Here is a 23973-nt window from a genome sequence, read left to right on the forward strand (position 1 = left end):
TGGCTAGGGCTGGGTGCTAGGTTGGACTGGATGATCTTGGAGGTCTCTTCCAACCTGGGTGATTCTATGATTCTATGATTCTCCAGGGGCAGTGAACACCAAACAATCCTCCTGCAGCTTTCAGCTCTGCATTTGTCCTGTGCAACACGTGCCCCACTGGTTCACCTTGCATGACTGGGTTAATGCCATGTTGAGGTGAAAGACACTAAAAAGGTGTTAACACACTAACATGAGCAAGCACATACTAGAGTTCAAGGTTACACCTGGCTGCTGTAGTCATAAGACAGATATATATGCAGTCATAAGACAGATATATACAGATATGGTCATAAGACAGATTAGAACTTTCAAACAGGAGAGGTACCAAAGAGGTGCTTTCTGTAGCTAATACTAAGAACAAAATACTCATCAATTAAAACTAGAACATGATGACTCACATTAAAAGTTCCTACAACTTTCCATCCTGAGGGAATCCATATTTTAATGAGCCTCTGATGATATTGGTGATTTATGGATGGTTGATCCTAAATACTTTCCACAGGAAGTAATCTGGGTCATATGCAGTCATAAGACAGATATATATGCAGTCATAAGACAGATATATATGCAGTCATAAGACAGATATATATGTGCTCATAAAACAGATTAGAACTTTCAAACAGGAGAGGTACCAAAGAGATTTGTTCTGTAGCTAATACTAAGAACAAAATACTTACCAATTAAAACTAGAACATGATGACTCACATTACAAGTTCCTACAACTTTCCATCGTGAGGAAATCCATATTTTAATGAGCCTTTGATGATATTGGTGATTTATGGATGGTTGTTCCTAAATACTTTCCACAGGAAGTAATCTGGGTTAGCACTTTAAAAGGAGTCATGACATGACTGGACATTTGGACTTATGAGTAAACTCAGTGATTGAAAGAGAAACTAAGTCTCATTCCTGCAGACTTACACTAATGTAATCTATGTTGGATATAAATGCACAACCAAAACAAACAAAAAACCCCACTCAATCCTAGAAGCAGCTGTTCCTAAGCCTGTCTTCAGGAGTGTTTCTTCCATCTTCCACCAAAACTTTGGTTGGTGCTTACTGCCAAATACCAGCATACTGAACTGTTTGAAGCTTTTCATTTGATCTTGCATGGGAGTTATGTTGCTCCTTACAAAACAAGCAACAATATCTCACGGAAGCCTTACAGAAAAAAATAGGAGATGATGACCACAGATGACCAAGTCTAATCTTCTACTCAAAGCAAGGTTAAATTTACAGTTAAATTAAGCTGATCAGGATCTTTTCCAGCTAAATGGCATAAATCCTCAAGGACAGAGGTTCTGCAGCTGCTGAGCAGCCTGTTTTGAGAGCTGGACCACCCCCACTGTGAATTTGTTGCTCACATACAATTGGAACTCCCCTTGCCACATCTTTTGACTGTATTCCCTTGTGTACACCTCTGAAAAGAGAATGGGTCTGTGTTCTTTCTAAGCTCTGCTACATGGAGGGATATTGAAAGATAAGCATCATAATCATAGAATAATAATCACAGAATCAACCATGTTGAAAAAGACCTCCAAGATCACCCAGTCCAACCTAGCACCCAGCCCTAGCCAGTCAACTAGACCATGGCACTAAGTGCCTCATCCAGTCTTCTCTTGAACACCTCCAGGGATGGTGACTCCACCACCTCCATGGGCAGCCCATTCCAATGCCAAATCACTCTCTCTGTGAAGAACTTCCTCCTAACATCCAGTCCAGAAACACTCTTGGCCCATCTAAGAATCTGTTTTTTTGTCTAACAACACTATTTAGCCATGTGCAGAGTACAAATATCAATCTCAAAAGCAAATTAAATGGGGTAAAAAGCAGGCCTATATTAGTCATACAATTGCTCATACTTTGGCTTTTAAACTTGTCATTAGTACATTTAAATCAAAAAGCCTATGGTTGAAATTCATCTGTGACCTGTTTAAAGGCAGGAAATCAAAATCCCAAGAACTAAATTGATCAAGCATGAAAATTCAAGGTGCTTCTTTGTACAACTTGATTAGAGGCCATAACCTCAGACCTGTAAGATCTTCATCTAGAGTGCAGACTTCTGCCTTTTTCCCTAAAAACCTCAGGAGCCTCAGGATGATTCTTTTAAGAGAGGAAACATGCTTTCAAGATGCCTGATCTTAACTGCTCAATTGCCAGAAAGACACAACTAAAAAGAGGAATTCACCCATAAAGGAGTGTCAAGGATGTTAATCCTGTGGTTCAGAACTGAGAGTTTTTCTTTTCAAGTGTCACAAACTTGACCTCTGGTTACACACTCTTCACAGGTGCCACTAAAAGCAGCTTGTTTAACCTGTGCTTCACACTGTTGGTCTGTTGTTTTGCACAATTGTTCTGATAATTCATACAAAATGCTATCCTGAAAGTGATTCTTTTTTGGTCATTAACAGTGGAAATGAGATTTCTAAACAATCTTTTATAAAATGATGTGAGATTTCTTTAAAGTTCTACCCATTTAGGTAGATTCCTACTATTTCTCTCTTGTCTGTTTTTCCTGTTCTCCATCTGTTTTGTTATTGCTCTTATTTTACAGCTTGGGACATTTAACAGGGCATCAGCCATTTTTCTTCAACATCCTCTGGTCAAGACTTCCAGAAACATTACTCTTCCAGACTCTGAACAACCTAAATGATTCTTTTCTGAGTGTTGGTGTGAAAACCATCAATCTTGTTTGCAGTGAACAAGAGAATGTGTGGTGGCTAGTCTTGTCCTGCCAGCCTTGAACCTGACTATCACAGCCTCCTCTGCTACGTTGTACTCCACAAAAGGATCAGAGTAACACAGTGTAACAAAGAACAGGGAAGTCATAGAATCATAGAACGGTTTAGGTTGGAAGGGAACTCAAGGATCAGCCAGTTCCAACATCCTGCCATAGGCAGGGACACCTCCCACTAGAGCAGGTCGCTCAAGACCTCATCCAACCTGGCCTTGAATACCACCAGGGAGTGGTGATCTTTGATCTCATTGGGTGCTTCTGTGCTCCACAACCTCCCTGGGCAACCTGTGCCAGTGTCTCACCACCCTCACTGCAAAGAACCCTTTCCTAATAGCTCGTTTGAATCTCCCCTCTGCCAGTTTAAACCCATTACCTCTTGTCCAGTCATTACAAGACCTTGCCAATAGTCCCTCCTCATACTTCCTGTAGGCCTCCTTCAGATACTGGAAGGTCACTCTAAGGTCTCCTCAAAGCCTTCTCTTCTCCAGGCTGCAGAGCCCCAACTCCTGTAGCCTGTCCTCATAGCAGACCTGCTGCAGCCCTCTGAGCATCCTCGTGGCCCTCCTCTGGACTCCCTCCAACAATTTGGTGTCCCTCTTTTGTTGGGGGCTCCAGAGCTGTACACAGTACTCCATACATACTTTTACTATTACTTTGGTAGAGTTTTCTTGACAGATTATAAACCATTTGAAAACGAGGCCACCTTAGTCTGACCTTAAGGAAGCTTAGTTTCCAATTGTCGTGTCCTTCTTGTGTTGAGGGCTCCAGAACTGCACAGAGTACTCCCTCTGCAACAAATCTAAGGGCACTCCTCTCCAGTCTTTCAATAAGTTCTTTGGATGGGTCCAAGTTTCACAAAGGAGCAGTGTGCTAGATTATTTCTCACCTGTTGGAGAAGAAGTCTTGTAAATTTTGTAAGTGAAGAGCAATTTTTTGAACTGCCATAACATTCTAGCCAGTCCAGACAGTGACCAAGTTAAGCTTATAAAGAGAAGCATTTATTTAATGTGGATGAAACACTCTTTAGTCACATGATCACATTTTTTTTTTGTTCCTTCAAGGAAAAATAGAACTGAACCCCAAGTTTTTAACATCCTATCTCATTGCAAAGATCTCTTAATAAAACTACTGTTACATCAGTAGTATGACTGCCCCTCTTCTAATATAAAAAGAGCAGTTTTTCTCCCAGTCCTAAATCTATAGAAAGCAATTGAGCTGATTTTTAAAGTAATTGTTCAGTCTGCTTACATTTCTTTAAAGAAAAGAAACCTTGAGGGTGAGTCAGCATCCATCTGATTGATACCCGCCTGAACATGAGCCAGCAGTGTGCCCAGGTGGCCAAGAGAGCCAGTGGCATCCTGGCCTGCATCAGGAATGGTGTGGCCAGCAGGAGCAGGGAGGTCATTCTGCCCCTGTACTCTGCACTGGTCAGACCACACCTTGAGTCCTGTGTTCAGTTCTGGGCCCCCCAGTTTAGGAGGGACATTGAGATGCTTGAGCATGTCCAGAGAAGGGCGACGAGGCTGGGGAGAGGCCTCGAGCACAGCCCTACGAGGAGAGGCTGAGGGAGCTGGGATTGGTTAGCCTGGAGAAGAGGAGGCTCAGAGGTGACCTTATTGCTGTCTACAACTACCTGAGGGGTGGTTGTGGCCAGGAGGAGGTTGCTCTCTTCTCTCAGGTGGCCAGCACCAGAACGAGAGGACACAGCCTCAGGCTGCGCCAGGGGAGATTTAGGCTTGAGGTGAGGAGAAAGTTCTTCACTGAGAGAGTCATTGGACACTGGAATGGGCTGCCCGGGGAGGTGGTGGAGTCGCCGTCCCTGGGGCAGTTCAAGGCAAGGTTGGATGTGGCACTTGGTGCCATGGTCTAGCCTTGAGCTCTGTGGTAAAGGGTTGGACTTGATGATCTGTGAGGTCTCTTCCAACCCTGATGATACTGTGATACTGTGATCTCATTCAGTATTTACCTTCACTTCTCTATTCCATTAAGCCCAAGGCTAAACAGGTGCCTTGATCACAACTCATATCCACTCACCCATCTCTCATCTCTGCAACAAGAGGGCTTTTCTGACAAAAACTACACCAACTATGAGGAGGTGAACTTTCATATCCAAAGAAATGCGTATTTTGGAGGTTTGTACAGCTCTGCTTCACTGAAACAACAATGAGCTAGACACAGGAAAGAAAAAGGAATAATCATACATGCAGACTAATGGTAAAGTGTGCTCTCCAGCTGCTTGCTACTACACATGCTTGCTACAAAACAGGGAACAAGATGAAGAATTCCATTCTTGGAAGAAGTTTACAAATGTTATAAACAGGATGTTTCAGTACATTTATGTTGTGAATGCAGAATTTTCAGCCTATAAATTTACCTGTAGTTGTAAAAATCAATCTTCCTGTATCCCATGCAATTTTTGTAGCTGCTTCTGTATGTGTAGCAGTGGTTTTGGATAGCAGACAAAGCAAGTAGAGCCACTAATCTTCCACGTTCTTCCTTTCTACTTCAGATTGAAACCTTGGGAAGAATGAATAACGCCAGCACTGTCACAATTTCCCCAAAGCAGTAACGTTCTCTAATCAATACAATGTCTTGTTGTCTATCTGCTTCATACCTGCTCTCTTATCAGCACCAAGGCCATTGTGATTACAAACTAAAACAAAAGACTCAACAACAATGCAACGCCAGAACTGCATTTTGTGTAAAGGGTTTTTGCTTTGCTCTTTTTTTTCCCAGAGCTTATCTGCAAGAAACAAATTACTCTCCTAAAATGTTTATGTCTGTATGCTTTTGCTTTTCAGATAACAGTGCCTGCATGAATCACTCAATAGTCAGGAATAATGCTATCTTGCCTCACCAAACTGTTACCATGCTTGGGTATACTTGGAGGGACAAAATGTTCCTGAATTAATTTGAACAGGGAATCAGTAGCAACAATAGCAGATATATTTTTGACATGACTTTAAAAACTGCTGGCAGTTTATGTTCAGAATCACAGAATCAAGCAGGTTGGAAGAGACCTCCAAGATCATCCAGTCCAACCTAGCACCCAGCCCTAGCGAATCAACTAGACCATGGCACTAAGTGCCTCAGCCAGGCTTTTTTTGGACACCACCAGGGATGGTGACTCCACCACCTCCCTGGGCAGCCCATTCCAATGCCAATCACTCTCTCTGACAACAACTTCCTCCTAACATCCAGCCTAGACCTCCCCCGGCACAACCTGGGGCTGTGTCCCCTTTGTTCTGTTGATGGTTGCCTGGCAGAAGAGACCAACCCCACCTGGCTTCAGTTAAAGGTCTTAAGCAACAAAATGTTACCACAAATGGTGAGTTCATTTACTTGTTTCAACATCAGAAATCCAGAGAAGGATGACGAAGCTGGTGAGGGGCCTGTAACACAAGCCTCATGTGGAGAGGCTCAGGGAGCTAGGGTTTTTTAGTCTGGAGGAGAGGGGGTTCAGGTGTGACCTCATTGCTGTCTACAAATATCTGAAGTGCCAGTAAAGACCCCAATCTCATTTTCTGAAGTTCTTTCTTCAGCTACATGTGGCAGTGTTAAAGGATCTAGTGCTGTTTTTTTCCATGCATACCATGTGGTTTGATGTCCTAGGTTTGACTAGCTAAACAGAGAGGCTCTGTGGCTCAACAGGTGGAAGTGTCTCAAAGTTACATACCTCTTTAAACCAGTAGCCTCCATCTTTGTTAAGTCTCTGAACCCAGGCATGAAAAAGGCAGGTGTTTTCCAGACATGGGACCTGTGCTGGAAATATGAATATATTCATAGAATCAGTCAGGGTTGGAAGGGGCCACAAGGAGCAGCCAGTTCCAACCCCCCTGCTATGGCCAGGGACATCCTACCCTAGATCAGGCTGCCCACAGCCTCATCTAGCCTGGCCTTAAACACCTCCAGCCATGGGACCTCAACTACCTCCCTGGGCAACCCATTCCAGCCTCTCACCACTCTCATGCTCAAAAATTTCCTCCTCAAGTCCAGTCTGAACCTCCCCACTTCCAGCTGTGCTCCATTCCCTCTAGTCCTGTCACTACCTGATATCCTGAAAAGTTCCTCCCCAGCTTTTTTGTAGGCCCTCTACAAATACTGAAAGACCATAATGAGGTCACCTTGGAGCCTCCTCTTCTCCAGACTGTACAGCCCCAACTCTTTCAATCTGTCCTCATAGGAGAGGTACTCTACCCCTCTGATCATCCCCATGGCCTTGCTCTGGACATGCTCCAGCATGTCCACGTCCTTCTTGCAATGGAGGCTCCAGAACTAGATGCAGTACTCCAGGTGGGGTCTCACCAGAGCAGAATAGAGGGAAAGAATCACCTCCTTGGACCTGCTGTCCACACAGCATCTATAGTACCATTTCTTTAAACTGCTGGTAGCAAATATCCCATATCTACATTCAAAGGAAAGGAAAACTATTTAAGATGAAAAATCAACAGCATTCCAGCACAACATAATGCTTTTTACCATCAAGCACAGAAAGAGTGCTTAAGTCATCCTGATTTCCTAAAGCTGCTTTCTGGTTCTGGTTAACACATACAGGAATAGTTTTCATTGTTGTCCTACTTCAAGTCACAAAAGCAGAGTCCCAGCACATATCTGCCTTTCAAAAAATAGATTCACTTAGTCCTGGCATAAGTCTTAGGCTTTAAATGCCTAAAGTTCTTCACACTGCAAAGAAAACCTTGTCAGAAAACTGTTGCCCTTGTCTTGTTAACAGCAAACCTCACACATGGGCATTAATAGACAAATTAGATTAAAGGTATTTGGACACATGAGGTACTTGACTTTGTACTACACAGCTTTCTGCTTCAAGAAAATGTAGTAACAACAGCTCTGAGGGACTGTATCCTACAAAGGACTGAGAAACAGTAATGGGAATAAGGAATTTATTAATTCTTTATTCCCTACAGTGATTCTCTAACAAAACAAAACAAACAGAAAACAATCAATCAAAACAAAATGGCACAGGTGAAAAATTCTGTGTGTGAAAGCAATGTGCACAGAGGAAAACTAAAGAAAAAAAATCACCTCTGACCCTGGCAGAAACAGCACTGAAGGCTCATATTGTACAGATCTTTTGTCACACATTAAAGGGTATATTAAAGTATCATAGTATCAATCAGGGTTGGAAGAGACCTCACAGATCATCAAGTCCAACCCTTTACCACAGAGCTCAAGGCTAGACCATGGCACCAAGGGCCACGTCCAATCCTGCCTTGAACAGCTCCAGGGACGGCGACTCCACCACCTCCCCGGGCAGCCCATTCCAGTGTCCAATGACTCTCTCAGGGAAGAACTTTCTCCTCACCTCAAGCCTAAATCTCCCCTGGTGTAGCCTGAGGCTGTGTCCTCTCATTCTGGTGCTGGCCACCTGAGAGAAGAGAGCAACCTCCCCCTGGCCACAACCACCCCTCAGGTAGTTGTAGGCAGCAATAAGATCACCCCTGAGCCTCCTCTTCTCCAGGCTAACCAATCCCAGCTCCCTCAGCCTCTCCTCGTAGGGCTGTGCTCAAGGCCTCTCCCCAGCCTCGTTGCCCTTCTCTGGACACGCTCAAGCATCTCAATGTCCCTCCTAAACTGGGGGGCCCACAACTGAACACAGTACTCAAGGTGAGGTCTAACCAGTGCAGAGTACAGGGGCAGAATGACCTCCCTGCTCCTGCTGACCACACCATTCCTGATGCAGGCCAGGATGCCACTGGCTCTCTTGGCCACCTGGGCACACTGCTGGCTCATGTTCAGGCGGGTATCAATCAGCACCCCCAGATCCCTCTCTGTCTGGCTGCTCTCCAGCCACTCTGACCCCAGCCTGTATCTCTGCATGGGGTTGTTGTGGCCAAAGTGCAGCACCCTGCACTTCGAGCTATTGAACGCCATCCCCTTGGCCTCTGCCCATCTGTCCAGGCGGTCAAGGTCCCACTGCAGAGCCCTTCTGCCCTCCAACCCAGCCACATCTGGCCCATTTTTTTAATTATTATTTATTATTTTTTATTTATTATTTATTAAAGTGCTGGAGGGGATTTTGAAGAAGATCACAAGAATTGTTTATTTACCACTGTAGAAAATGCCTTACAGAGAAAGGTAGGCTTATAGTAGTTCAGTCTCATTAATTCACCAAAGAAATAACAGGCAGCTTGACTAGAGCATGCAATCATCTTGTGCAGAGAAAAGTGTAAAAGCTCAGGGGAATTGTAGCAGGCCATGTTTATACAACAGAAAAGGCATGGATTACTGAGGGTTGTGCTAAGTACCCATTCTCCATTAGGAGGAATTTTTGGTCAAAGTTAGGTTCTTTTACAGGGCAACATGCTCTAAGTTACTTGGTCTGGCACAGCAGCAAGGCAATGAAGTTGAACAGCCTGCCACAGCCAGACAACACATCGTCATGTGGCCTTAAACACCATGACCAGGCACTGCTAGCCCCTGAAACCAAGGTGAGCCTGTTCCTGCAAACAGGGCCCTCAAGTGTCATCTCTAGTAGATAACAGCACCTCTCCCTATGAAGAGAGGCTGAGGGAGCTGGGGGTGTTTAGCCTGGAGAAGAGGAGGCTCGGGGAGGACCTCACTGCTGTCTACAACTACCTGAAGGGAGGCTGTAGCCAGGTGGGGGTTGGTCTCTTCTGTCAGGCAAGCAGCAATAGAACAAAGGGACACAGACTCAAGCTGTGCTGGGGGAGGTTTAGACTGGATGTTAGGAGGAAGCTCTTTCGCAGAGAGAGTGATTGGCATTGGAATGGGCTGCCCAGGGAGGTGGTGGAGGCACTGTCCCTGGAGGTGTTCAAGAAAAGACTGGATGAGGCACTTAGCGCCATGGTCTGGTTGACTGGTTAGGGCTGGGTGCTAGGTTGGACTGGATGAGCTTGTAGGTCTCTTCCAACCTGGTTGATTCTATGATATACTTTACATTTCAAGGAAAAGCATGTTCTAAGCCAGCTGCAGAGAGTAACATTGTGAAACCACCTTTAAAGTCCAGGCTAATTTTCTCATTAGCATTTAGCATTGCCCCCCGGTATTGCTGTGACAAACACTTGCTCTGGGGACACAAGGGCAACTGGTGTCGCTTGAACATAGGCCCAGGACTTTGTAGAGAAACTCTAAGTGGACCTGCTAGAGCCCTTTGCTCTACAGACCACTTTCTTGGTTATAAAGACAGTGCCTGCAGTAGGGACTCTTACCTAGAACTCCAAGCAGCTCTGACCCCTTCTGAAAGGGCTTGTGGGCTTGGAGGCTTTTGCCTTTTTGCCAGGACAGAGGCTCTGCAGTTTGCTTGATGAGAAACACTGGGAGGAGAGATAACACTCCTTCTGTAATTAAAAAAGAAAAAAAGTTATTTGTCTGTGAACCTTTAACCTCCACAGGACAAACTTCTGCCAAAATCATTAGGGACCCTGAACAACATGGAGAATGAGGCGGTAAGGGAGGAGATCCCCTGGCGAGTTCTTTCTTTGTGATTTCACTGAGAGGAAGCTTGCTGCCCACGCAAGAGTGGCCTCTCCTAAAATAAGCACTACAAGATCCATCTATTCAGGTAGTGGTTTTGGGTGAAAACCTGGGCCTATTGAAATCCCCTCGAGATAAACAACTGGGCTGACTCCCGTTGATGTAAATGACTTAACGGAGACTCTGAGAGGGCAGATAAGACATGAACATAGTAGGGTCTGTATCTGTATCACCAATACTGGTGAAACTAATGGCAGAGAACATACTGGGAGTTTCCAGAGAAGACTACATAAGCATCAAAGGGATGTTTCAAGATTACCCCCATATGTCTCCTATTCATTTTTCCACCTTTTATTCTTCCTAAGAGACTACAGGAGATAGCAAGACATTGCAGGATCTGTTACACCCCTTCTCCAAGCAGGCCTTGCCCAAGACTGCTCAGAAAAGGCATAATAAGGCAAGATATCCCTTACTGGATCTTACCCCAGTATATCTCCAGCAGTGGGAGGTACTATTTCTGCAGAGCATGCAATCCTGGCCACTTACTGCACTATATTCCTTGAGGATCGCTCATCCTCAGTGGACGTTGGATTAGGAATGTTATACAGTGCATTTCTGCCTCTTCCTTTTAGTATTTCTTTATGGACCTTTAGTCCACTATTTTTCCCATTCCCCTTTTGAACCATTTGATACTGTTATCCCCCACAACCTTCTGCAGCAGCTTCCAGTAGTTTACCATTCACTGTATAAAGAACTACTTCCTATGATTGCTGTTAAACATCTGTCTCCTCACTTTGCATGCCCTGCAGTTCTGACATTGCAAACAGCAGTTCTGCATCTGCTGTTCATTATCAACTGCCTTTACAATTTGGAAAACATCACTCACACCCTCTTCTCCTTCAGAATTCCCTCTCCAAACTGGAAAAGTCCCAGACATTTTCATTTTTCCTGTTTTCCAGTACTCCTTTGTATCTTTTCTAACTATCCTTCTAGTGGTGCAAATAACAGAACTGTCTGGTGGGAAAAATGTGTGTGCACCAAACTTTTGTACAGTGAAAACAAAAAAACCCCAGGCTTTCTGGTTTGCTCACAAGACAGCACTGAGATAGGCTCCACATTATTCTGAATAAATCTGCCTGGCACCAACTCCAAAAAATCTATGTCATGGGCCTGTCAAAGCTCTCCTCCTCCTCCTCTGTCTTCAGTCTTTTCTTCACCCTCCTACTGCATGCTCACATTCCTCCAAGCCAAGTCCACACTGCTCTCCAATTTTTTCTGCTGCACCTCCACTTTCCAAGCCTCCCTTTCCAACTGCAGATAAATGCAGGACCCTGAATGCACTAATTTACTATGCACAAAACACTGCTGAATGTGCTATGAACAAGACACAGGAGATCTGTACCACTGCCACATCCTGAAGAGACACCTGCTCTTGTGCTGCTGTTGAGGGCAGTTATTACCACTTGTGTAATGTAGAGAAACTCTTTTCACATGTCTCTGCTTGACCTTATATACCTGACCTTCTATATGCAATTTTGGGGCAGCCAAGTCCACCTTCCTGTCCTAACACAGTGCCTCAGGGCTGCTGAGACTAGATGCACTTCAACACTTCTGTTTCAGTGCCTGCACCTCCCACAGCCTTGCCTTCAGGGCTGAACATCACCAAGCAGATGAGTCAAGGCAGCACTGCTAGCCAGGAGAGGGAAAGTAAGGGAGAAAAACATCAAACACCATCTCTCCTTCCCCTTCATCTTTGCCTCTGCACAGAAAGCTCACCATTTTCACAGCCATTTTGGAATACTGGAGGGAATGTATGGTGGAAAACGACTTTAATGAGGGTAAAGCATGCAGGCACCAGTTGTCTATAGTTTACTTTTTCACAGTAAGCAGCTTGGGAAAGACATTTATTCAGGAAACAACTGAACCACTATTGCTGAGGATGCATAGATCTTGCCTCTCCCCCTTACCTATGTCTTTAAGCCTCTGCCTGTCTTGCTTGTGCCTTTACAGCTAGGGCTTCCCATGACACTCGAGTCTGCTGTTGCTAAGCACAATAGTTTTTACTGGTTCCTTCCACAGAAGTGTGTATTCCAACATAATCTTAAGCAAGAATCACTAGGGAGATCTAGGCAAAAAAGTGACAGGTGGTTTATTTCACAGTGGAAATCTGTAAAGCACATTTATTGGTAGCTTATATTCTAGATGCAGAGTTTGATTTGGCTCATCACAAAATAACCTAATTCTGACATTGAGGTGAGAATGATTAAACCCTGCAAATACACCTTGGCTGTCCTAAAACTAACTAGAGTATAATCCTATAAACTTTCTGAATGATGTTTAAAAGAAAGTGTTTCACAAATGAGCCTTGAAATCTTAATTAAAATTAATTAGAAATACATAGTCCAGTGATTGTGTAACCACAGTGAAGGGCAACAAAGCTGGTGAGGGGCCTGGAGCACAGCCCTATAAGGAGAGGCTGAGGGAGCTGGGGGTGTGCAGTCTGCAGAAGAGGAGGCTCAGGGCAGACCTGATTGCTGTCTACAACTACCTGAAGAGAGGTTGTAGCCAGGTGGGGGTTGGTCTCTTCTGCCAGGCAAGCAGCAACAGAACAAGGGGACACAGTTTCAAGTTGTGCCAGGGGAAGTCTAGGCTGGATGTTAGGAGGAAGTTGTTGTCAGAGAGAGTGATTGGCATTGGAATGGGCTGCCCAGGGAGGTGGTGGAGTTGCCATCCCTGGAGGTGTTGAAGCAAAGCCTGGATGAGGCACTTGGTGCCATGGTCTAGTTGACTGGTTAGGGCTGGGTGCTAGGTTGGACTGGATGAGCTTGGAGGTCTCTTGGAGGTTGATTCGAAGTTTATGACAATATGAATGAAAAAAAGAGCATTTTCAAAACACCACTACAAGAGGACAAATTATATCAAAAACATTCACTCTGCTGAGTAATACAAAATAAACTATTGTCACCATGATTTATATCTCTGAATTAACAACGTTTCTCTGTACAGTTGCAGTTAAGGATGCAATTTTACAAACTGATATTCAGTTGAATGTATTTATAACACAATTTATACACTATGTACAAACCTAGTTCTCCAGGAACTCTTTGTTCAGTATGCTTCAACACAGAAGTGTTTACCATTTTCTAGGAGAGGATGCTAGCCTTCCCTTGAATTTAAATACTGAAATGCTTATTGACACATGAAAAGGAATCTATTTGCTATCACGTGGCAGTGTTCTTAAGTCAATTGTTTGTTACTATACGTCATAGAGAGAACCAGTCACAATAATAAATAACATTGCTTATTATGAACTTAGGCTTCTATTCATACAATCACACTTTCAGCCTGAATGCTTTTACAAGACTGTAGGACCCATTTATCTTTGCTTTTCTTGACAGGTAGATCAAAATTGCAACTACAGGCACTGCTGTTGCTGCTGCACTGGAGAATGCAATAATCAGCGGTATCATTTGGTCTGTGCTTTCCAATTTTCCTGTAAATGGAGACAAAAGGAGAAAAAAAAAGGTGTAAGACCTGATTGAAACAGATATAGATGTATCACTGGAAAAAACAACATTATTAATGGCATTCATTTGGAATGTTATTTCTGTTTTCATGCACAAAGCACATTTCAAAATGTTTTCCTTATGCCTTTGTCTTTAGTCACTTTTTACACACTTAATTTCCTAGTCCCCGCCTTGGTCCTGAACAGTGCCATGGTTTAGTTGACTGGATAGGTCTGGGTGATATGTTCTTCACAGAGTGAGTGATTTGCCATTGGAATGGGCTGTCCAGGGAGGTGGTGGAGTCGCTGTCCCTGGAGGTGTTCAAGAAAAGCCTGGATGAGGCACTTGGTGCCATGGTCTGGTTGACTGGCTAGGGCTGGGTGCTAGGTTGGACTGGATGATCTTGGAGGTCTCTTCCAACCTGGTTGATTCTATGATAGGCTGGACTGGATGATCTTGGAGGTCTCTTCCAACCTGGTTGATTCTATGTTTCTATGATTCTAAGTCCAGTATCATCTATGATGTAGAATGCAGTGCAGTTCATAGACTCATAGAATTAACTAGGTTGGAAGAGACCTCTGAGCTCATCCAGTCCAGCCTATCACCCAGCCCTATCCAGTCAACTAGACCATGGCACTAAGTGCCTATGTTACCCAGAAAACATCTGGGGACACAGCAAACACTTCAGGAGAAGACTACATTTTAAAAGCACCATCTCTAGATCTTTTTGTGAAACAGAGCTTCATCTGTATTAGCCTGGCTCTTCATTCATGTGGACATAAATGCAGGATCTGCATATTTCAGGCTCTGTCCTTAAAGCTACTGCACAAAGAGACAATAGCATCCATAGTGAAGGGAGGTTAAATACATCTTATTCTCACCAGTTGCTCTGATATTTGGCTTGAATTTTTTTTTCAGGTTATAACTGCAGTATTGTTGTGCAAGGATCAGCCATGAAGTAGTTGTGCTCATCTTAACACAAAATTCATCAGAAAGTACAAACAAAATAAGCTCATGGCAATGAAGTTCCCTACCTACAACAGCTCTATCAATCACTTAGATGTTGTTTCCAAGCTCATTGAAAATATAAAGCAAAAATCTGCCTGTACAAATTTTTGTGACACTGCAGAATATGAAGATCCCATTCACTGATGGCAGAATAATTTCTTTCTCCCATTGGACATTTTGCAGGCCCATCTGTGATGGTGGGTTACTGTATGTGCTACATGTCATAGTGACATTTTCTCCTTCTTTAACATTTCCTGATGGATATACTAATGCTATCCTGGGGGAGGAACTGAAAAGAGAAGAAATGCAAGGTAGGATTTAGCAACAAACAGAAGCAGAAGCCAGCAGCTTGTACATACAAAGCAGTAACCCAGTTAATGGATTCACCACACTATTTGAACACATAGCTTTAGATGCTATGGTCACTAATTTTCACACACTGCAGTCAACAGCAGCTGGCAGAAAGTACATTTCATCAGCTGCTGGAGTATGTTGCTTATCTTTCTACATTATAATTAGTCTTCTTTTCTTATTTTACATTCATTGTTTATTCATTTGAGTTCATGAAAGGACACAGGCCAACGAATCCAGAGGTCGATGTCCTCTTTCAAGAGAAGAGAAACAGAAAAAGCAAAGGCAGAAGTCCTATAACAGTATGTTCTTTTCACTAGGTTCCATAATTTTACATCCTGCTTTCAAAGGTGGAACTAAGAAAAATTCTGAAGCAGCAATTATTTTGTGCACCTACTCTTTTGGACAGAAGTTTTTACTAATACTAAGATCTCATCATTTATGACAAGAACCTGTGTAACTCATCTTAATGGAATTGAAGATATTAACTGGGTGCAGCTGTTAATTTAACTAACCTTTGCCACAAAGCACTGTGTGCTCAGACTGCTTCCTCAGTTCATTAGTTCTATCTGCCCACATGTTCCTGCATCCTTTAGCTGAGTCTTGTCTATAGTATATTGCCATCCTTGAAACAGTAGATGGCAAGATGGAAGTATATGGTTGTGATCACATCACCTATCTTCTTTCACAGAGCAGTCTTAATGGAAGTCACATCTGTAGACTTGCAAGAGATGGCAACACTTTCTCCTCATGTCACTGTACTTGAAGGGAAAGCAGTGTATTTTTGAGTGCAGCTACAAAAATTGCAAGGAGTAAGAAAAAGAGATGGATTGGTGGCAGAAGTGAGCATTCAGCAATACATTGTTGCTATGGAATAAACAGAAGTAGCAGCGCTAAAGCAGAGAAGTTTGCTTGCTACTGACATTAGAACTCTGCGTGCAACATAGCAGTCAAGACACTTAGACTGAAGAATCAACATTTGATATGGCTTAAATGCAGCCAGTGAGAACAGGATGGAGAACTGTAACTCAAAGGAGAGCCAAAGGGCTGTAATACAGTCCCTCTGCAGAGAAGTTTCAGTGTGTACTTTCTCTTTCAATCTTTTGTATGTGGTATCTGGATCCTCCACCGAGACCTATTTGGAATAAAGTACAGGCACTGCATAGCTTTTTTTTGCCTCATGCACACATTTGCCCCTTGGAATGGGTGTTGGAAATCCAAAGGATTTGCAACAAGCTTCCCGTGCTAAGGCAGATCTTCCCCTTTATTGTTTAATGAATTCTAAATGACTCATTGACATTAAGGTCATGTTTTAACTCAAATGATAACACAGCTACAACTAGCCCATACATCACACAATGAGATCTGGACCTAAAATAAATAAACCAAAAAATGTGTTCCCTGTTGTTCTGCATTACCTTGAACAAGTAATTTCACTGCTTTGTCTTCTTTGCCAAATTGATTATAAGCTTCACATTCATAAAGTCCCAGATCTTGAATGTTAATGTTCTGTATAGTTAATGTTGCTTCTTCAAAAATTTTCTCAGCCTCCCCACTGGATGCCTTTTTCTTCCAAGAAATCAAAGGAGCTGGATTGCCAGAACTAGTACACTGCATTGTCACAGTTTCTCCTTCTTTGACAACATTAGCAGGGACAACAGAGATCATTGTATTCCTTGGTCCGTCTGAAAGGAAGAATTCTGTAGTGAATCATGACTGGATGATTTAGATATGGATCTAACATGTCCTACTGGATGCCAGGTTATCAGCCTCCCAAAGTTAATTTCTTTTTCTTTCTCAGAACAAGTAAACCTCTCAGTATCAGAGTTCTCACACAAACTGTCTGTAGACTAAAGGTACCAACCAAGTGTTTCTAACCTAGCATGTCAAGAAAGCAGATTGGCTTCTCTACTTGCTCAGAGCCTGAGTAAAGATTGTCATTACATTAAAGATTTTATGTCTTTGTGTTGCTCATCAACACTGCTCCTAGAGCAAAGAGCATAGGACTATGCTGCTTTTTTTTTTGTATTCAGATTGTTCTGTATAGTTTGATGGTTACATTTATCACTGAAGTGAGTGGGGAATTAAGCAACATGTATAAAAGACTGGGAAAACATCCCACATACTTACACATCACGTTAAGTCTTACTTCGCATTTACTTTCCCCAAACTTGTTTTTTGCTACACATTCATAGTCGCCTCCATTTAGGAATGTCACAGATGGAAGGAGAATTCTCCCCTCATAGTAAGGCCTCATGTCTCCACTGTCAGGTTTTCTCCTTAAAATAATCTCGGGAGGAGGGTTGCCCTGAGCAGAACATTGTATGGAAACATTTGCTCCTTCTCGAACCGTTGTAGAAGGCTCAACAGAGAGTTCTGCAATGCTTGGAGCACCTGCATGACAAAAGAAAAGGCTATGTAAGGACATATTGGTACTATAACAGGCTGTAAAAGGTTAACTAATGCAAAAGTGCTAAAAATTAAAAAGGTTTTGCAAACCCAGGAATTGCTTGCTCAAGAATCTGTTCATTTTGGTTTTGGTCCCAGATTCCACCTGAGACTGGTTGCTTTATTGAAACAGTAGTAACAATAATAATGTCCTCAATACTTTTACTCTTAAATTACTCCTACATTTACTACTAATGACCAGAACTGCTAATTCAGAGAAGGAAATCCTGAACACATTACAAAGGCTGCCCCTTAATTTCCTAATTTTCACTTTCAGCATCCTCCAACCCAGAGGCAGCTGCTGGTTGGGCACCGAATAAGGCAAACTGAATTCAAGCAGACTTGTACCTTGTATAACAATGTCCACAGCTGCTTTCTCTGTTTTATTAGTTACCAGATTGTTAACTTCACAGATGTACAGTCCTGAATCGGTGAAATGGACTTGAGGAATAAAAAGGGTATGGTTTTCTATCAGGTGCTGAGTACTTCCATCAGCCAGATGTTTTCTCCAAACTGTTTGTGCTGGAGGATTACTTTCAGTCACACACGTGAGTTGTAGAGAGTCTCCTTCCATCGGTGAGTTGCTTGGAGATGCAGTAACGACAGTATTTTGTGGACCAACTGCAAATGACCAAAAGAGTGACAAAGTAGGAATAAGGCAAGTTGGTAAATGAGGACTGCCATGCACATCTTTAACTGTAGCTTCTCTAGAGGTACATTTCACACAATACCAGGAGAAAAAAGAAAGTGTTTCAATGACACAGACTTGAGAAGACATCCAGCTTGCAGCTTTGAAAGCTGAACCAGACAAAATGTGTACAGATTTGTTTTGGTTTGTTTTTTCACTCTTACATTTGTCTCTCCATTGTTAAGGACTATAAATTTAGAATTGCTAGGCATACCATGGCAACTCAAAAACGGATCACTTATCTTCATGCTGCCATTTAAATTCTGGCCTTACTCACTGACTGAGCACCAGGTAGGAGAGTGAAAGAGGATTTACTAAAGCATCACCTAACTTCTGTCAGCAACAGCAGTGGATATTTAATGACTCAATGACTGTTACTGAGTACAACAGAATTCAACTGATTACAGCAGATTATCTACAAAAATAACAGAGATGAGAAGTGGAGATTATAAATGATTCAGAGCACACACACTTCTTAAACCTGTACCATGGAACCTGATATTAAACAGTACTTGGTGTGAAAGCTCCAGAATAAACCTACTTACAGTCTGCATTCAATTTCTGAGAAGTTACTCTTTCTTTGGGTTCAAAGTCCATATCAGCAATTGGTAGCTTGGCCACACAGGTAATCTCTTTCCCAATATCTTCAGCTTTGAGAGTAAAAGAATACAGCACAGTTTTGGTCTCTGTATTTGTGCTGATCTCGTCATGAAATGTTTTCTCAACAAGAAGGTGTTCTTCTTTTTTTAGAAGTACTTCCAGGTGATCAGAAGGATACACATCAGGAATTTTACAGGTGATAGTGGCTAGTTCTCCAGCAACTAAGGATGGGCTGATCTCAATGACAGGATCACTGGGGAAAGCTAAAACAATAAAACAAATTTCTTTAGTTTAGCAGAGATGAGGTCAAGATACAGACATCAAAAATCTCGAGTTTAGAGACATTTAGAACACCACCTTACAGCAATTTTATGACAAAATATGTCTTGATATAAAGATGTAGAAGTCTTTTATAAGCACTTCATATGCTACCAAGCATTATATTTGTACAGTTATTCAAACACAGTCACAAATGATCTAACAGATCCAGCAGGGTACCTAGACAACGATACAGCTGCCAAAACCTAGGCTTCCACAACAATCCATATATCTGTGGTATCCCATTTTCTGTGCTGGTAAGTTTAAATATCATTACCATGCAAATTGCAAAGGCTTTGATTAGGTGCTCTGCACTTGCAGGTTTCTTACATACATCCATCTCAACCATGCTGGGGGTTTTAGAGAGAATGTTACATTTTTACTTACAGTAAATTTCCACTTTGATACTCTTCTCTTTTTTGTCTTTCTCGCCACAGAAGACAGTGCACAGATAATCATGAGAATTCACAACGCTAACTGGATTCATAGTCAAGGTAGAGTATGTCTTATGGTTGGTGACTGTTCCTCCAAGGGGGTTGTCCATCTGGGTTCTCCAGGAAAAACGTGGTGATGCACAGCCAGTAGTACTGCAGGTGAGTGTGAGAGTTTCTCCAATCTGTGCAACAATTCTGTGAGCAGGCACAATCTCCATTTCAAAAGCCTTAACTACAAGAGGGAGAACATACATAAGCTCAGCAGCATTCTCAATGTGTGTGTTCTCATTTCTTCTCACGTTCTACAGTGACATGAGGCCATTACATTGCAAGTTGACTTTACAGTCAAACTCATAAAGCTCACAGAGTGATTTATGTCCCCAAAATAAACATTGCTATTTTTGTCTAAGATAATACAGGCTCAGATGACTTTAACAGACAGCTCTCAGGTGCAACATGGCATAAACCCAATGCTGTCAGAGAAAGTTATTGGCACAACAGAGCTTTGATTTTATTTTTTGGTCAGATGGATCTGGTACTGAAAATTTTGTAACATTTGTGCTGAAGGGTGGTAAGGAAGATAGCAAGGATAATTGTGGAATCATTTTTAACAGGACACTTAAAACCAAGTTGAAGGATAGCGTCAGGAATGAGCAACAATGGAACATGCAGTGATACACTGCAGTTGTCTCCTGGACTGCCTTTTAGTAAACTCGGTAAAAAGATTACTGTGTCATTGCAGAGTACAGAAAAGCTCAAAGTAAATGTCAGGGTGGGGGGAAAAGCTTTCTGACATTTTGACAGGACTACTTAATAGACAGCTGTATTCATTGGAATGTAAAAGAAACAGGAACAAAGAGAAATAAAGATCAAACAGTAAAGTGTAGGTCAGTTTAGACATAACAAAACTAAAAGCAAATAAAGCAAACAAGACAACCCCCCCCCCCTAACTTACCAGTCATTAACACACACAAAATGATTAGCACAGCTTGGCTGGTTCTTCCCATCTCTTTTAACATTTGGAATTGCTGTTACCAGGTAAAGAAAGTCAATTCAAAAGCTTGGTTTTCGGTTGCCTATGAAGAAGCACATAGGGATCCTGCTGCTCTGCAAAACTTTCTCCCAACAGCTCCCGCCTGCTTTTTATAAGGGCCGTCCGTGGAGCGGGAAATCCCGGGAGGGGGAAATCCAAGCGCAGGGAGGAAGCGATCCCGCCGGGCGGTGCCACCGGGCTCGGCGCCCGCTGCTGCCCCTGGCGGAGCGGGGAACCCGGGGAAACTCAGCAGGAACTGCGGCTTGGGACACCAAGAGCTGAACCTACTACACCCAACTGATAAAGAACGTGGGTAACTCCAAGGAATTGAATGGCACTATGTCTCCCACAGAAAAGTGACTTGAGGCTGCTTGTAGTGAAAATATTTTTGCAAGGCTGACTCCTCAACTATATTCTTTGTAAGTAGCTGCATCTAACTCAGCATTCCTCTGAACATTGTGCCAACGGTTTAAGAGGTGCAGTTACTCATGCTCCTAAGTATTTTTGATCCCTAAAAATGATGAAGTAAGTCAGATAAGACTTAATCAGCTTCTGTTAGGCTCATCCTGTTTGGACTAACTGAATGAACTCATTTTCCCAACTCTGCTTTTAAAAGCTCTCCAAAATGTGTCTCTTTCTGCTAACGCTTTTAAGCTCTGTTTCTGCATCATTTAAGTATAGCAGTTGATAATACAAGTCTGGGACTTTGGTTTCCAGTGGGTATGAGAACACTGTTTGGAATATTACTGGCTGAAATAGTGACAATATAATGAAAAACATTAAGTGATATTTTCAGTATTTCAATTGGGAAATGTTGTGAATTCAAACAACAGCTAAGGGTTTCCAAATCTCAGTTGTTTATTTATACAACCACTTGAGTAGCTCACATTAGTCAATTACGAACCACCAAATAAAACCAGCATGAAAGTCTAAACAAAACATATATGCCTTTAAAATATGTCTGGCAAATAATTTGGTCATTTGACATCTCTGAAACATTGTCACCATATAGTATATATTAAAAACAGTGCAGATTCAAATATATAATGCATGAGTAATAATTTGGAAACCCAAAGGCTGAAATAACAATGCTGTAAATGCTAAAGAAATAGAACAGCTGAAAAGCTAGCACAGTATCAACACATCACTTTTTGAGTCTAGCAGATCTTATGGCTAACAACCTAATACTAGATTCAAAATACCATGTGCAGATGAGAGCAGTACCAGAGAGTAAGGGTCTGCAAGCAACATGTCTTCTTCAAGGAGCAACTATGGTCTGCATTTTGCTTGACTGCAGCTGACACTACATTTCCATCCTGCTCAAAGGATAGCTGGACAGCACAAGCCGCTGTAGAAACATGCTAGGTAAAACAGGAAGCATCAACCACTTATCAGAATATTCTTATCATCAAATTCAGCATATAATGTGACCATTACACCCTTATCATAAACTCATCAAATTCATCATATAATGTGATCATTACACCCTTACCATAAACTCATCACATTCATCATATGTGATCATTACACCCTTATCATAAACTCATCAAATTCATCATATAATGTGATTATTACACCCTTATAATAAACTCATCACACTCATCATATAATGTGATCATTACACCCTTATCATAAACTCATCACACTCATCATATAATGTGATCATTACACCCTTATCATAAACTCATCACACTCATCATATAATGTGATCATTACACCCTTATCATAAACTCAGCACACTCATCATATAATGTGATCATTACACCCTTATCATAAACTCAGCACACTCATCATATAATGTGATCATTACACCCTTATCATAAACTCATCAAATTCATCATATAATGTGATCATTACACCCTTATCATAAACTCATCACACTCATCATATAATGTGATCATTACACCCTTATCATAAACTCATCACACTCATCATATAATGTGATCATTACACCCTTATCATAAACTCAGCACACTCATCATATAATGTGATCATTACACCCTTATCATAAACTCAGCACACTCATCATATAATGTGATCATTACACCCTTATCATAAACTCAGCACACTCATCATATAATGTGATCATTACACCCTTATCATAAACTCAGCACACTCATCATATAATGTGATCATTACACCCTTATCATAAACTCAGCACACTCATCATATAATGTGATCATTACACCCTTATCATAAACTCATCACATTCATCATATAATGTGATCATTACACCCTTACCATAAACTCATCAATACAAAAGGAATGTCATGACTGTGTGAAGGTAAAATGGTGAACTCAGCTAAAAATATGTCTTCAAAATAATAATAATAAAAATTAATATTCAGGAATATTAAAAGCCAGAACAATCCAAGAACTACCCAGAAAACAAATCAAACAGGAAAATGTGAAGCACCTAGCAATGCCTAAGCAGAAGTCACTAAAGCTGAAATTCACTGAATTCCATAATATGTCCTTTTTGTTATCATCATCATAATTGTTTTTATTAGAGGAAGAGACAAAACCAATTCTTAAAGTGTCATGATATGCAATGAAATGTTCCTTAAGTATCAGAAACCCCAAATCTACTTAGGGTAGGTAGCAACATCTACAGAATGTGATTTCAGTGCAAATGTGAATGTAAAAGGGTTTTTTGCTGAAGAAATTTGTGCTCTCTTAGTTAAGTTGTAAATAAATACTTTTTAATCATAGGCAAAGAGAAGCAAGAAATGAAACTGCTGCTTTGACTGCTTAAGTAATCATGAGCTAAGCTGACAGAGAAAAGGCAAAAATTCCCCTTTGCTGGGAAACTGGTTTCTAGACACAAGAAGATATAAATACAGGAGACCATATTCACATGCTGGAGAAATCTGTAATCAAGTCCTTCATCCGATAACATGAAATAGGAAACTGTGATCCAGTTGTCAGTAAATTAAACTGGATAGCTGCCATTAACTCTACTGGAGTTGGATCCTTCCCAGAGGGACTACACTACTAAGTTATCAGACAGATTTAACTCAGGCAGTACAGGTAAGAGCAGGGTTAGCCAACAAACAAAAGAAGTGCTGCCAAGAAATAAAAAGCTCTTAAAGCTTGCTTGTTATCCAACTTCAAATTGGAGCCTTCTATGTCTTAAAAAGAAGATGAACTTTATTGTTGCTCTTATTACTCTCACCATCAGTCTGCAAAGAGGAAAATTAATATCAAGTTTGCTTATCTTCTGAACTGGCTGTTCTGTCTTAAAACAGAGGTCAGCTGACAAGTGCCAGCAGCTGACCTCAAGAGTTTGGATAATGCAGCTTTTTATTCAAATGCCACAGAGAAGGACGTTAAGGGTAAAAATAGAGGCTGCATTA

The 23973-nt window shown here is 41.9% G+C and overlaps 1 protein-coding gene across 1 annotated transcript; it reads right to left on the bottom strand.

The window, feature by feature from the left end:
• Positions 1–13187: 13187 nt before the first annotated feature.
• VCAM1 (vascular cell adhesion molecule 1) lies at positions 13188–20727 on the bottom strand. Its single transcript, XM_064148248.1, has 8 exons — positions 20540–20727; positions 19538–19816; positions 18778–19095; positions 17893–18165; positions 17227–17490; positions 16975–17019; positions 16515–16796; positions 13188–13724 (listed from the first exon to the last, which is right to left on the bottom strand). The coding sequence occupies exons 1-8, from the start codon at positions 20601–20603 to the stop codon at positions 13564–13566; spliced, it is 1686 nt and encodes a 561-aa protein (XP_064004318.1). The 5' UTR covers positions 20604–20727; the 3' UTR covers positions 13188–13563.
• Positions 20728–23973: the final 3246 nt, after the last annotated feature.

The sequence above is a fragment of the Pogoniulus pusillus genome, chromosome 8, assembly GCF_015220805.1.
Source record: "Pogoniulus pusillus isolate bPogPus1 chromosome 8, bPogPus1.pri, whole genome shotgun sequence".
Classification (NCBI taxonomy): domain Eukaryota; kingdom Metazoa; phylum Chordata; class Aves; order Piciformes; family Lybiidae; genus Pogoniulus; species Pogoniulus pusillus.

What these genes read in the sequence shown, in the direction of transcription:
- VCAM1 (XM_064148248.1), bottom strand. Translation starts at nt 20,603, where the DNA reads ATGTTAAAAGAGATGGGAAGAACCAGCCAAGCTGTGCTAATCATTTTG. An exon ending in TTTGTGTGTGTTAATGACTG is followed by an intron (nt 19,817 to 20,539) that starts GTAAGTTAGGGG and finishes TCCCTCTTGTAG; the next exon opens with TTAAGGCTTTTGAAATGGAG. An exon ending in CTGCTTTCTTGACATGCTAG is followed by an intron (nt 16,797 to 16,974) that starts GTTAGAAACACT and finishes GATTCACTACAG; the next exon opens with AATTCTTCCTTTCAGACGGA.